Source organism: Balaenoptera acutorostrata, chromosome 3 (assembly GCF_949987535.1).
Source record: "Balaenoptera acutorostrata chromosome 3, mBalAcu1.1, whole genome shotgun sequence".
Lineage (NCBI taxonomy): Eukaryota > Metazoa > Chordata > Mammalia > Artiodactyla > Balaenopteridae > Balaenoptera > Balaenoptera acutorostrata.
In genome coordinates, this window is record NC_080066.1 from 92,624,095 (window position 1) to 92,640,598 (window position 16,504).

General features: G+C 37.3%; 1 protein-coding gene across 1 annotated transcript; it reads right to left on the reverse strand.

The window, feature by feature from the left end:
• Positions 1-2,488: 2,488 nt before the first annotated feature.
• Positions 2,489-15,652, reverse strand: TRIM69 (tripartite motif containing 69). Its single transcript, XM_028163400.1, has 5 exons — positions 15,605-15,652; positions 13,099-13,281; positions 12,249-12,271; positions 12,042-12,166; positions 2,489-3,030 (listed from the first exon to the last, which is right to left on the reverse strand). The coding sequence occupies exons 1-5, from the start codon at positions 15,632-15,634 to the stop codon at positions 2,489-2,491; spliced, it is 903 nt and encodes a 300-aa protein (XP_028019201.1). The 5' UTR covers positions 15,635-15,652.
• Between the last annotated feature and the right edge of the window lie 852 nt (positions 15,653-16,504).

Consider the following 16,504-nt stretch of genomic DNA (forward strand, 5'->3'; position numbering starts at 1 on the left):
CATTGGCAGGCGGATTCTTAACCACCACGCCACCAGGGAAGTCCCGAATTCCTGCCTTTAATTATAGTCTGAGTTCCAAGTAGAGGGATTGTTCAAATTACTCAGTATAGAATAACCAATTATAAAAATAACCAGTTATCTGGGAAAACTGTGGGAAAATTTGTGTCATCTGTGTTAAGACAACTACTGGAGAGCTGAGGTAGTATATCAGAAAAGGTATTAAGGTTGACTCCTACAGATAGTGGAAAATATGTATACACCTGTGGCCTGTTCTAATTCCCTTGGTGATCTGAATAAAACATTCATTTTTTCTTTCCCTTTTTTTAAACACAGCTTTATTGTGGTATAATTTACATCTCAAAAATTTGCCCATTATAAGTTTACAGTCCATTTATTTCTAGTATATATATATAGCTATGCAACCATCACTACAAAACATTCATTTTTAAGAAGTATATTTTCCAAATCTAGATTAGAATTTATATTCATTGCTACTCATCTTTTATTATGTCCAACTTAATCAATCTTTTCCTTAGAATTTTCTCCTATTCTGATGAATATTGACCTCCCCTTTCTTTGAACTCTGTAGCACTTGTCTGTCCCCAAGGACAGACTTTAGATATCAATTATCTAGAATTCTGTATATGACTTAGCTAGACCCTCTTCTTTCTCCCAAATTCTTTGTTACATTACTTGAAACTTTACAGTGCCTAAAATCCCACCATTAGAATTATTTACTTATTTATATGGACTATATATTAGCTAGTAAGTAGTATTGTGTTGATGTTAAATTTTCTGAATTTGATAGTTTAGTGCTGTGATTATGTAAGAGAATACCTTGGTTCTTAGAAGATACTTGCTGATGTATTTAGGAATAAGAATTATAATGCCTGCAACTTAATCTAAAGTAGTTCAGCAAAAATAACATTAGTAATAATTATACTCACACACAAAATCATATGGGGTGGATGTGGGGGAGAGAGACTAAGAAAATGTAGCAAAATGTTAATAATTGGTAATGTAGGTGGAGAGTATATGGGAGTTTATCATATAAATATAATTTTTCCTCTACGTTTGAATTTTTTTTAAAGATTATAAAAGGAGAGAAATCATGTTCCTTTAGTTCAGTGGTTCCCTACCCTAGCCACACGTTAGTAAGCTTTTACAAACTATGAATGCCTAGGCCCCATCTGCTAGAGATTTTTATTTAATTGGTCTTAGGTGGGGTCCAGGCACCCGAATTTCTTTTATATCCCCCTAGATGAACCTTTCTTTTTCTTTTTATGCTTCTTTTATATCCTTCGAAACATCTAGCAAGGCTCCAGGCACAAAATAGGTCCTTATTACATTCCAGTTAAAATGAATTCATTTTTTTTAAAAAAAGGTAATTTCTTAAATGTAGCCATAACATGTCATGGCTGTTTGCCCAAATCAGCAGCTATAAATGTATGTATATTGTATATACCAACACTATACGAATATTACCTGTAGTTGTATGTATCCTTCCCACTATGACAGATAGGATAGAGGGCTTTTATCCTGCCCAAAGAGCTGTGCTAATTGTAAGTTTAGAGGGCCATGCTGCAGGTCCTAAGTACTGCCCCCCTGCCCCCCATCTTTCCCAAAAAACCTGTCAGATATAGAGCATGAAGCCCAGTTAGATGGGACTTCCAAAGGAAAGGAAATAGGGATGGTTCATCAAGGGTACTGCTGAGATCAATAAGCCTAAGAAGTTTAGGCTTAGAAAGAAGGAACAAGCTAGAGGATGAATATATTGGAGAGGACAAGATGAAATATACGGGTATTTAAATTATAGGCAGGAATGACTAAAAGGATATAGTCAAAAGTAAATGGAAATACTTAAATGTATTTGAATACAGAAAAACAAGTGCTCCATAGGTAGGTAAAGCAAGAAAAAGGGACTGAGAAAGAGTCAGAGATTCGCTGGACTAAAAAGTATCTTGAGAGAATTCAAGACGAGATTATAAACTAGCCCAGAACATTTTATTCTTTAAATCTCTGGAACAGTTTTTTTTTTTTAATTACAGTAACAAGTTCCAGAAAATAAATGTGTTGCAAAATGTATATTAAAAGATAATTAAATAGGAAGAAGAGCACACATCTAAAAATTAATCTATTGAGTCATTATGTTGGAGAATAAGGACAGTATGATAGAATTTCTGAGCACGTTTGAAAAGGGTTCCTGAGCATCACAAACTCAAGTTGCATTTTGCTCCAGTTACGATAGGATGATGATCATGCTCATGAGAATGGCTCCTGTGTCATAGTTGACCCCAGAGAGTTAGAATGACATCTTGAAAAGCTCCAGTGAAATCCACTTAGAACAGTGAGAACAGAATTCAATTTGTGAATCCTCTTTTCATTATTCCAGAGTTCCCCATAACTTGGGAAGAGAAACCAGTGAGACTGGTAAACTATTTCAATACCTCTTTAATAATGCTCTGAATTTCTACAATAGTATGACAAATTACTGTGGATGTAAGATATGCAATGGTTCTTTATTCTCTCCACCATCATTAAGGCAAGGGCAGAAGTAGGGATAAAGTTTCTCCATGAAGGTGCTACTGAAGGTGTAAATGTGGGTCATAGTTTTAGCATTGTAGAAGGATACCTGCCCTCCCTCATAATCCAGGTATATGCCCACCTTGTTGAGGTTGTTAGTCAGTTTCAGACTACAGGAAGGCAAATCCAGAGCCTTTAGATCAGTTTGGTTCCGTAGTCTTAAAAGCCAGAATCCTTGCTCAGGAGTTAGAGGACAGCTGCCCTTCCGAAGGATGGATTCTCTGACGACTCCAACTGTCCATTTTGTCTTCTTTGCTACTTCTACTTCCCAGTACCACCTTCCAGATGTGAAGCCTTTTGAGCCCAGCACAGCCACACTTGAGTCAAACCTCTCTGGATCATCAGGCATTACCTGCTTAATGTCACCATGCCATACACTTGTTCGGTTTTTGGAGAGCACTAGATTTGGGTGAGCAGTTTTAGGGTCCAGAGTTAATGGAGACAGGCCTAGTAAGAAAATAAGAGAAAGCAGGGCACGGGGGAAAAGGGATGAATGCAGGTTCCCATAGATAGTATTTACATAGACACCAGTGCTTTATCTCCCCATGCCATATACTCTTAGACAGGCAGGTAATTACTTATATACTTTATATTGTTTTGATATCCATGTGTCTATATTCTAGACATTTTTATATTTGTGGTAAAAATCAGACTTTACTCTGAAGCAACTATTATACTCTAATAAAAATGCAAATAAGATAAATCTGTACTAATAAATATGAGAAAATACAAATGCTGAAAGGGTAAAGATTAGGTAAGTGGGTCCTAGGAAAGCTTTCTAAGGGCAATAAGCATTTTAGTTTTGATGTAACATCTATGAGATGTATCAGGATGCTTTGGGTAAAAAAAGGCAAAAAAGGAATGAGTTAAAAACAGTAGCTTGCATGAGAGAGAAGATAAGGGCTTGCCCGTTAGAAGCAGGTGAGACTGAGCTAACTGGCACAGAATTTAGAGGACAATGGTGATAAGTTTACATTTGGTTTAATAGACCCTGGAACTTTTGAGGTCTGGAATGGTTGATGCCACTGATAATCAGAATGTGGTTCACAAACTGTGTAATTGCCAGTCTGTGACAGGATAGTACAGAATTGAGAGTAAGCTCTTAGAAACTTTCATAGAATTCTGACAGAGTAATTTTGTCAGTTGATTTTGTTAAAAAACTGGGCTTGCACTTTGTAATCTTTGTTATTTTAATGCCACTTTTTCAAGTAATTAATTTATATCATATTCTACAAACATATCACTTTTAAAAACTGGTCCTTTATCACAGGTAATTTGACAAGTATTGGTTTAGACAAATCAATGGGCAGCAGTATAAAAAAGAATTTCTAAATGAAGAGAGATTGGAAGCATATCAGCAAGAAGGTGACAAATTCTAGATGTGAGATCATTGAACCTTGGCACAAAACTTGATACAGGAAACACAAAAACTATTGTGTGTTCACATCATGGACACAGATACAAATATGCATACATTTGTTGTTAATGGATTTACTTATACTTGGAAGCAAGATCAATCCAGTCTATCTCTCTCTTCTCAGAAAAGCCTGAATCTTTTCCATCATCCCAAGGATTTTTTCTTTCTAACAAGAGGCTTCGAAGAATCCTGAAAATTTCCCATATAGGCTGAATCTTCTCTCTCACACAGATCCTCATCCCCTTTGGGTTGTTACTTTTTCCAGTGTGAGAACTAGGATTTCTTTGGAGGTATCATAAAGAATTCCTGCCAACCTTTTAAGAACCGCAGTCTGCTCTCATCACCAAACCTCTGACAGCTCCAGCTAGCTCAGCTGGCCCTGGCTTTGAGGATTCCTGGGAGTCAGCCTTGCATCCCCTTTCTTCTTATGCCATGTTCAATCCAACAGTAAGTTCTGTCAGCTCCACATTTAAAATATATTCTGAGCCTACTCAGAATATATATAGACAGATAACTTCCACAAATACCACTGGCTTGGAACTACTGCAATAGCTTTTTAACTGTTCTGTTTCCACTCTTGCCTTTTTTCAGCCTATTCTGCCCATAACACGAATGAGATCATCCAGTTCTCCTACTCACAATGCTCTTATGCTTCCCATCACCCAAGGTAAAGTCCAGAGTCCTTACAGAGCAAACAAGACATACATGATTTACCCACTTCTCTGACCTCATTTCCCACCACTTACCACCCCTTCGCCCCATTTAGTTTGGTCCAACCACCTTTGCCTTTTGGCTCTTCCTTGAACATACTAAGCTCATTCCTACTTCAGAGACTTTACACTTTCTAACCTTGTCCCTAAACTCTTTCCCCATATGTTCACTCCTTCACATCATTCAGGCCTTTATTCATGCAAGTTCAATAAAATGTTAATGATAGAATCTAGGTAGGTGTAGGAGTGTTCATTGTAAAAGTCTTTAAACTTTTCAGTATGTTTAGAAATGTCCACAGTAAAACATAGGGAGAGGGGACTGTTTGCTCAGAGAGGTTTTCTCTGGCCATTCTATCTAAAATAGCATGTTCATCTGTCTATCACTGTTTGTACTCTTATCTTGCTTTGTTTTCTCTCATGAATAATTATTTACTGAGTATACAATGCTTTGTTTTCTTCACAATAGTTATCACTATGTGAAATTATTTACTTGTTCATTGTCTCTTCCGTTGGAGTGTAGTCTCTAGAAGGGCAGGGACCATATCTGTTTTGTTTCCTCATATATCTTCAAAATTTGGAACTGTTCCTAGGTATTCAAGTAACTATTTGTTAAACAAATAAATGAACTTCAATTAGAGTTCCATTTGAAACCTTGACACTAATTAATTTCACCATGCTTCATATTCCTGTTATCCTTGGCATAAACGCCCAGAATGTAGACTCCTCTAATGATTTATTCTCTACTGTACTTTTATCCCCACCCTTCTGTTCTTTACCTCCTCTGCCTTCACTCATCCTTCCACTGTTCCCACCCAACCCTTTCCACTCTGCCCTTTAGAACTACCTCCCTAATTATCTCTCCTGCATCCTCAGTTTACAGAATTCTCTCATCACCTCCTTAATTTAACATAAATCTGGCTGGTTCTTCCAAAAAACAAACAAACTAACTAAAAAACAGCTTCCAGAAGTTCATGAGGCTACTCATTTTCTAAATTCAGATGCCAGAGATCAGGTTGCCACCACTGCTACTTCCAGACGCATACTCTACTCCTCATCCTCATGTAAAAAAATCACTCTTCATTTGAGGCTCTTGTCATTCCATTTCATATTTCCCTCTATCTCTATTTGATGCTATTATGTACAAAGTTCCTGGTTATACCCCCTGCACTTTGGGTTAACCTTACTTCTCTACCCCAAATCCAGCCCATCATCTCAAGTGATTTTACTATCTTTTAGATATAGCTACTCTTCTATTCTTGCATGTCCTTGACTTTACTGCTGGTGACTTTTGACTCCATTACATCTAAGCTGTCCATATCAATGACTATATTCTGGATCTTGTAGTCATCAGGAACTATTCATTCTCTAAAATCTTCAATTCAGATATGCCATACTCTTTATTTTTTGAGCTTTCTCACCCTCATCTCTCCCTACAACCATTACTTGACTTCATTAACATCTCAAGTCCCCTATCTCTCTTTATTATCTCTCTTTGCTTCCTGGCTTAAAATCCTTCCCTAAACAGTTAGCAGTGATAGCTTTGTTGCCAATAGCCTCAACACTTATATCCTCTTACGCTATTTCTGCAGCATCTGCCATGCAACTCTCCAACCTTGGATTTATTCAACTATTCAAATTAACACCCCAATTCCTGACCACTGCAGGAGGAAAATCACAAAATTGTGCCTACAGGTACCACTACAAATTCATTATTTCCACTCTATACTTGGCCATCAGCACTGCCCAGAACTCTTATATTTCCCCAATCAAATCCTCTCCAATTCCTCACAACAGCAATTTCAAACCTTCAACTCCCACCTCAAACCCCTATTCCACCACTTCCCTCCTCACTCCCAGGCAGAAGACTTCATCTCCTGTTTCACAAAGAAGCTACAGTACATCTTATAGGAATCCCTCAATTCTTCCCACTCATACTGCAAACCCCACCCCACAGAATTGTTCACTTCTACCATCTTTATCTCCTCTCCAGTTTCAGAGGAAACTGTGGAAAGTCAATACCTCTCTCTGCTGTAGCTCTCACTCTTCCCTACTTCCACCAATTATTCCCTTTCTTATACTGTTGATTTCTGCCTTTCTACAGGCTGCTTCCCTTCAGCATGTTTTCCATTCATACATCTTCCCTTCTTAGTGAAACTTCTCAAATGAGTGATCTATTCACTTCATTACTGCCTCATTCCAAATTACTCCTGAACCCTACACAATAACTTCTACTCATTCCACTCTTTTGAAATTGGCAAGGCCAAAGTCACCAGTTGTTGTTTAAAATATCTCTTTACCAGTCATTTTCTAAATTGATCTTCGCATTTGGCGTGAATGACCATTCCCTTCTCTTTGACAGTCTCTTTGTTTTAGATTCCATGTGGACTTCATTTCCTGGTTTTTCTTTTATTTCTGTTGCCAGAATTCCTCCATCTCTTCTGAGGCTTCATTGACCTTCATCTGTTGTTATTCTCTATAACATGCTCTCTTTGACTGTATGTTCTCAGTTTCCTTAGGAAATCTCATTTACATGAATAGCTTCAGCTACCCCGACTCTATATTGATTATTCCAGCCCTGGCCTCCCTCCTAAGCTCCAGTTAGAATAATTACCCATTTGAATATATTCACTTAGTTGTCGTGTAGGTCAACACAACATGGCCAAAACTGAACTCATCAGCACCCTCCAAAATCTGCATCTCCTGTATTTCCATCCTTGACATCACCTTTCTCTATCCCTTACCACCAGTTACTGTCCTGTATATTTCAGCTCCAGGAATTCTGCCTCCAGAATCTATTCTTTATTTTCCATTCCCATTCCCATGCCTCTGGCTTACATCTTAATAATTTTTCACCTAGAGGGTTGCTACAGACTCTAACTTGGTCTTCTAGCCTTTCCTGAGGAGCAGAAACTATGTCTTTTATTTCCATATCCTTGGAGCCCAACTTAATGCTTAGCATGTAGTAGGCCCTCTAGAAGAGTGTGTTGAATGAATGAGTGAACTTTGGTGATATTTTACTAATACACACAAAACTAAAGGAAATATATTAAAATATTTTAAGTTAAACAATTCCCTACACTGGAATACATGAATAGCCATATTGTCCATGGTTGCTTTTTCACTGCAGTGGCATAGTTAAGTACTTTCAACAAAGACCAAACAGCCCACAAAGCCTAAAATATTTACTGTCTGACCCTTTACAGAAAAAGTATCAGCCCCTATCCAAAAGCAACAGCCTCATTTATAAGGCAGGAAAGAAGAAAATATGAATCTTCAGAATAAGCAAAGGCCTAGAAATAAGGAATATAAAGTATATTTTACCAAGGTTTGACCATGGTGCATTATTATTAAAATAGCCATCTATTAAATAAATCCCATTTGATTTTCTTAAATGTAAAATTATACCAAAAAGAAAAAAATCAGTTTGTGCTTTAAATGATTGCTAAAAGTGAAATTTGATTTTACAGGCAAAGAATACAAGAAGAAAAACACTGTGATCCTGAGACAGCTAGAATTTGCAGGGTAGAGTAACACAGAGGAGGGAGCTGTACATAGACTTTCAAACATCTACAAAGGGATTTCCTCAAGGCTGTGGCTGAATATTGCCACATGCGTGCAGTGAAACTCATTAAGTCCAGAGAGAAAATCTCCAGAAAGCAGTAGGCCTAATAATTTCTAGAGCTCACACAAGACGGGGAATAGTTTTCAATCCTGTCAGCCAGAATGGAAAAATGTTATAGTATGTAGAACATCAGACAGAGTACTCAGAAGGTTAATACCTTAGAAAATTGGCGAAGTTAACCCTAGATTAAAGGCTGCTCTTGAACCACTCTAACAAAGCTTAAAGGCTCAGCAAAGCTTAGAGTGTCAAAAGGAACAAAGTTATTTCAAATAACTTCACTAAATGCTAAAGTTAAATCCATAGAGCTTAAAGGATTACAACAAAATTCAGCAAATAGCAGTGTAAAACTGATCATGTTTGGCAGCCAGAAGAGACAAATCTCCCATGCAGAATTCCAAATAATTTATGTAGATACTCCACCCTCAAGGAGGAGGGAGCATAACTACCCACTCCTTAAGTGTGGGCTGCACATAGTAACTTGCTTCCAAAGTATACAGTATGGAAAAGGGAGGGGGGAATAACCTTACAGTGGAGAAACTTGACAAACACTACCTCAGCTAGGTGATGAAAGCCAACATCAACAGTCGTAAATTATGTTGACAGTATGTATGCTTGATATGATGTGATGAAAATGGCACTTTAACTCTGTGGTCTTCCTCTCAATAACTCATAACGCTGGTCTTATCATGAGAAAATCATCAAACAAATTGCAATAATGTGGCATCCTACAAAATACATGACCAGTATTCCTCAAAACTGTCAAAGTCATCAAAAAACAAGGAAAGTCTGAGAAACTGTCACAGCCAAGAAGAGCTTAAAGAAACATGACAACTAAATGTAATGTGGAACCTTAGATGGGATCCTGGAATAGAAAAATGACATTAGGTAAAAAAACAAGGAAATCTAAAGAAACTATTGACTTTAGTTAATAGTAATGTATTAGTATTGATTCATTAATTATAAATCATGTATCACACTAAATATAAGATAATAATAATATAAACTAGGAATGAGGTATACAAGAACTCTCTGTACTATCTTTTCAATTTTTCTGTAAATCTAAAAGTATTCTAAAAAAATTAAGTCAATTAAAAATTTTAAAAAATACCAGCCATGCAAAGCAGCAGGAAAATATGACCTACAGTCTCAAGAAAACTCAAGCAATAACAACATGTTAGAAATTACAATAGTGGTGGAATTAGCAGACAAAGACATTAAAACAGCTATTATATATATCTTCCATTTGCATGAGAATGTAGATGAAACAAGAACATGGTAAGGAGAGAAACTGAAGATATAAAAAGACCCAACTTTTTGAAGAAATGAAATGTATCTGAAATGAAAAACATCTTGTACAGGATTAACAGAAGATTAGACAGTGCAGATGAAAAGATGAGAGAACTTGAATAGCAATAGAAGCTATTCAGAATGAAGCACAGAAAGAAAAAAGGCTAAAAAATGCTGAACATCAATGACAAGTGAGACAATTTTAGGTGGTCTAACATATGTAAAATTAGAGTTCCAGAAGGAGAGAAGAAAAGGTGGATAGGTAAAAAAACTCTTGAAGAAATAATAGCTGACATTTTCACAAACTTGGTGAAAACAATAAACCCATTGAGCGAAGAAACTCAATGAACCACAAACTAAATAAATAAAAAGAAAACACACCAAGACCCAGCATAATCAAACTGGTGGAAACAAGTGACAAAAAAAGTAAATCTTACAAGGAGAAAAGAGGTAGTACATACAGAGAAATGAATATAAAAATGATAATAGACATCTCATCAGAAACTATACAAGTGAGAAAACAATGGAGTGACTTTTTATATTAGTGAAAAGAAGTCCATTAACCCAGAATTCTATATGAGGAAATATATCTTTCAAAAAAATAAGGTAAAATAAAACTGTGGTGGTATCCAAACATTATCAAGAGAAAACCCAATATGTAGTGAAAGATGAACAAAATGACATAAAAATGGAGATTGATATTAAGAGAAACAAAAAGAATCTTCTAGATCAGCGTGGACAGTACTCCATATGGATGAACCAGAGGCCAAAGGGGGGGGGGGAAGCTGAAGGCAAAACGAAAGAAAGAAAAGGGGGAAAGCAAAGCAAAAGCAGTAAAGGCAATGAAGGGTTTGGCCTGGTAGACTCTTAAAAACTTGAAAAATGTCACATGGGATAGATCTTTGATTAGAATGTATACATTAGTTTCAGCTTCCACCAAATGAAAACTTTATTTCCATATTTTAACTTGGCCTTTTTCAATTTAAACCCAGCATAACTTCTCAAATTTGTTTTGGGAACTTCAATAAAGTATCTTTTTTGATGGAGTTAAAAAAAATCAAAAAGATCGACATTATCAAGTTTTAGCAAGGATTTGGAGAAACCAGGACTCTCATCCACTGGAGGTGGCAATTAAGATGGTACCACCACTTAAGAAAAAAATGTGATAGTTTCTTATAGTTAAGCATATACCTAACATACAACCTAGCAATCCCATCACTAGATATTTACCCTAAAGAAATTAAAACACAAAGATTTGTAAACAAATGTTCAGGCAAGGTTATTCATACTAGCCATAAACTAGAAACTACCCAAATGTCCATCAGTTGGTGAATGACTAAGCAAATTGTGATGTATCCATAAAATACAGTGATTGATACATGCAACAACATAGGTGAATCTCAAAAAGCATTTTGCTAAGTGAAAAAAGCCAAACAGAAAAGACTACATAATGTATGGTTCCACTTATATGAGATTTTAGAAAAGACAACTAAAGTGAAATAAAGTAGATCAGTGAGTGTCAGTGGCTGAGGCTAGAAGAAAAGGATTGACTGCAAAGGGGTATGCGGGAACTTGCTGGGATGACAGAAATTTTCTATATCTTGATTTTGGAGATGTTTACATAAGTGTATACATTTGTCAAACTCATCAAGTTGTACTTTACAATTGGTGAATTTTATTCTGTGTTAATTATACCTCAGTACTGATTTTTTTCAGGGTCAGTTACCTGGAAAAATTAACAAGGATAGAATTGTGATTTTCATTAAATCAGTAACTACAAATAATAATGAGTCTATATGAAGTCCAGAAAAAAACTTTATTTAGAGCTTTATTTCTGTAACGATTTTTATTTAGAACTTTATTTTATGTTCTTGAAATGTCATTTGTGTTCTTTTGTCCTGCTCAGTTTTTTGGTATCTGCAGAATGACAAAAACTTAATGTTCTTATTAGGCACATCTATTGCAATAATTGGTTTTCTTTTGAAGCACTTAAGATCTCTAAACAGTCTCCTAAGATGAGATACTCCATGTTACGAACATCAAGCACAAGAGGAACTGTATTCATATACATGATGAGTATGTACAGTAACCTCCTCCTCCAGGGCAGAGATGCCTTAGGGACTTACATAACTGTTTTAGAAAAACATTAAAATATTGGTTGTCACATTTGATAGAACAATCCAACAAAATCGTAGGCTGAGAAGTAATTCGGACATCAGACTCTGTTTACCAGTACAAAGTCATAAATTCTTAGATGACGGTAAGAGAAGAAATTCAGTCGTACCAACTAGCCTTCTTTTGGCCAGACTTCACCCCTCCCTCTGTCCAGACGCTAACGTACTATTTAGGGCCACAGAAGACGTCCCACAGATGAAATATAAAGTGAGAGCCCCAGGAACAAATAACTACTATCCACTGATACCTGGAGAGAGAGTGGACTGCATTTCCCTCCACATCATATACTGGATGGGACCTCTGAACAGGCCTGGGTTCAGCTTTCTGGAGATAAGCTCTCTGGGTGTCAGCACCCTCATTCCTTGCTCCAAGCTGCAGGGGACATAAATCATTTATTCTTAGACATCCTCCAGGGACTGAAGGAAGGGTATTAATACCACACGGAAACACTTACCTATCCAAGAGAGGTGTGATGTCCTAGGAGAGGAAAGGAGAAATAGAAAGGTTAGATGCCTGTTCATCAGCTCCAGAAATTTCTTTGGTCATACAGGCCACCACCAGAATTTGATGGTCAAAACTGCGCTCCTATGCAGATGGTCCCCATCCCATTGCCACCAACTCCTCTCATCCTCCATATGCCTTTTCTGATCTTCATCCTTCATCTATCCCAGGATAAACTGGCTTACTTTGCTCTGATTTTCTAGAGTTCACTTTTACAGAGAACAAGAAAGAAATTAAGGTTAAGCTGTTTTTACCTACACTGCCACATAGTCTCAGGAGAAAAACACAATAGGTATTCCAACCCCAAGGCCACTTTTCCTTACTCTGGCTAATTAAGCTTCTGAGCACTGAGGTAGTAACCAATGCCACTTTAGAGGTGAAGCCTGAGAGAGCAGAAATTGACCAATAGCTTTTCAAACAGGTCAATTTATGATTGCTGAGAGCCAGTAGAAGATACAACTTAGGTGGCAACATTCTTACTTTTGAGAAATAAAGCTTCATATTTCTTTATGGAGAAATATTAAAACATGCTGGTTTTAATGGCATTTTATTATCTTCTTTTCTAAGAGTGTGAAAGTAAAGCTTAAAACTGAGTATAAGGTAAAAGCAGCCTCCTGCTTTTCTCCCAAGGAATCTTAAAAGCACTACAGCAGTTTTTTTACCCTCCTGGAGGGGAAAATCTGCTTCTACATCCTTTCCAACCCTCTTTCCCCCTCTATTGTACCCATAGTCATGTTGGTATGGAGTCTCACTTTGAGAAAGTCGAAGGAGTTCTGCTGTTCCATCCGTGCCTGGATGCTCACCAACATCTCCTTGGCTAGGAGGCACTGTTCTTGAATGTGGCTCAGATTCAGCTCCATCTCCTCATTCAAGGCTTTCCCCTCTTCTCGGAGCTCATTTAAAGCGTCCTTTTCTTTGCTGTGCAGGAACTGATGCAGCTTTAGAAACTCCAAGGAGATGTGTTGCTGCAGATGTAGCTTGTTTTCCTGGAAAACTCCATGATTATCACCATGGTAATTACTGAGATTAACACTTGGGGATGGGGGCCCACACCACTAACACTCACACAACTTGGGAAATACTATAACAGGAAAATGCATGCAAATGGCTGAGTATCAGCATTCAACTGTACTAAAAGGAGCCCTTTGGGAGACTTACTCTATCTTTCCCAGCTAGTTTAATAGTTCAGCACGAAACAGTCAAAAGTCATCCTAGGTTCCTATTGCAGTACTGAGGTGGGAACCAATGCCATATTAAATAAGACCATGGGGTTAATCAAACATTTTTAAATGAATGATAATTCCCTTTTATCCAGAAGTACAAACCAATATCTACCAAGTGATGCTGTTAGACTGGGTCCATATGAGGCTGGAAGAACTGTCCTTTTTTAAGAAATCAGAACTGGGGGAGATGCCATTCCTGCTGCCAGGACAATATAGAAGAAGCAGGAGATGGGCAATGTCTGAAGCACTGAAATTGATAACTGCTACACTGGCATCTCTTTTCTTAGGTGACCTCAACATCCTCATGGGTATGCCATCTGACATCCTGGCTTCTCAGTTCCTCATCATCATTTCTAGTGATTTTTACCTTTATCTACTCGTTCTTTTAGTCACATTGAGGATTTTATCATCCCCAGCAATTGTACCATCTCTAAAATTGCTTTTTATGCTCACTTACTCAGGTACCCCTATTGCAACAATTATTGGGTCTCATTGAAACTTCCTGTTCATTGACCCCTTCATTTCCATTCATCAACTTTTCTCTCTTCATGTCCCCTATTATCCAGCTTACATTCTATGGTCAATCATTATAATTGCACTCTTAAAATAGTCTTAACTCTCACTGTCCTCTAGGTCAGACTTTTCCATTTTTCCTTTTACCTATTTCACCACTATCTCTCAGTCTTATTTGTTGGTTCTGTCTCCTCTAACCAAGCTCTAAATATTAGATTATTTGATATTCTGCCCTGGGCTCTTTCCCCTTCTCATTCTACACTCTCTTTCTAGGTAATAGCCTCTCCTCTCACAACTTTAAATACAATCTATATGCTGACTTCTTATTTTCATCCTAGAGCAACTTCTGAGCTCCAGATTCCTATATCCAACTGTCTATTTGATATCATCACTCACCTCTCACATCTAATCAATCACCACATGCAGGTAATTTTTATTTCCAAAGCATATGCTGAAGCTATTTATTTCTTTTGATCTCTACTGCCTTTCTAGTCTAAGCCATCATCATTCTCTGGGATCACTGCCACAGCCCTCTGCTAACCATTATCCTTGTCATTGGCTTTCTCCAATCCATACTCCACACAGCCACCAGACTGATGCTTTTAAAATGAGATGAAGCCATGCCCTATTTAAACCCTTTAATGACTTCTCATTATTCACAGGATGAAGTTCAAAATTCCTAACATTATCTACAAGGGCCTACATGATTGGCCCCATATCTGCCTTTTCAGTCTCATCTTGCTTACTATGATCCAGCTTAATTGGCCTTCTCTCTGTTTAACATAGCAACTAACTTCCTGTCTCAGAAATTTTCCATATGCTCTTTCCTCTTCACAGAACATTTTCCAGGCAATTTCCTTCATATTCACCTCACCCAGTTCACTTGGCTAAGGATAACACTTATCCTTTCAATTCTCAATTTTTAATAAGTGGCTTCTTCAAAGAACACCCAGTCTAGATTAGGTTCTCCATTTATATGCTCTAATATACCCTATATTTTCATTTATAGTAGTTACCACAGTTGTTGTTTTATTGTTATTGGTGGGATTGTTTAATTAACATCTATCTCCCACCATGGTAGGAATATAGTGTCTAGTATAATACCTGACCCACTCAATAAATATTTGTTGAATGAATGAATGTTGACTGTAATAGCTGAACTAGGAACTCTTACAACAAGAACAAGATCCTCTTGAGACATCATTTCCATCTATCCTTCTTCTTTCCCTCATTGTACATATTTCTTCTTCCAGATGCCAAATGCCAGAGAAGACACCTCTCTATAGAATAATTAATGAAGAAACAGAACTCCCAGTTTATTCCCCGAACCTAGGAACTGATTTGCCAAGTCTCTTAACCGTTAAGCTCCTGTGAAGTTGAAAGTATAAGCAATAGTTTTATTTAGTTTTAGGGAAGCTAGGAAAGGTCAAATCAGATGAGAAAAGCCAGCAACCTGAGAGACCTTGGTTCAAAGGTGCCTGGTATGTAAAGGTACCTTTCCACCCACATAGCTGAAGTTACAAGGAGGGTATATTCCGGTTGTATCTCATAACCCCTCTACCCTGCTCCTCACCTTGTGAGCAGCAATAGCATCTTTCTGCATGTTCCTCAGGAACTGAAGTTCCTTCAGGGTTGCCTCCAGTTGACCCTGATGGATGGTAAGCTCCTCCTGGGAATACCATATAGAATTAACCCATGGTAATTGAGAGATAAAGGGCCATAAGGGACATCTCCCCCAAAGCCCCAGGGTGTCAGGGGGAAAAAAAGCAAGCTCTTGCTACAAAAGTCTCCTTTACCCTGTATCGTAATTCCTGTCTCTTCCAAAAATTGTGAAGAAAATTACAAGCAGCAGAAAAACTTAGTTTTATCCTCTTATTAGCTAACTTCAGGGGTTTGAAGAAGATAACAGAGCTCTATATATTTTCTACTCTAGTTACACTGTTCTCACTATCTATACTTTTACTTGCATTGTTCTCACTTAAAACACTCATTTCTTCCTTCTGCCCATCCAAATTCAAATAATTTTCCAGTTCAAACTTTCTTTCACCATGCCTCTCCTGACTGTTTCAGTTTTCTCTAATCTCCTCTGAAATTCTAAACGTTTGTGAATTACAAATGTGACAAAAATTTAGCTCACAACAGTAGACTATCTTATATTGCTTTGGTGGTTTTATTCATTTTAAACTTGACTAAATTTCAAGACTTTTATAACAAAAGCAGTATCTTATATGTCCATATTCTGTACAGTGTCTAGTAGAATGCTGTTGTGGCAGGGTTTGGGTAAATATTTGATTGACTGAGGGAGTAGACCAGAGCTCCTTCACTGCTTTCCTATAATTGGCAACTGTAGAAAAAGAACTTTGCAAGATATGTTGTATTTTCTGAGCACTCTGAGCTTTCTAGTAATCATCTGAATAAAGGGGTGGTATTGGAAGAGAGAAGAAGTCCAACAAAAGATTTTTTCCCAGCCTTA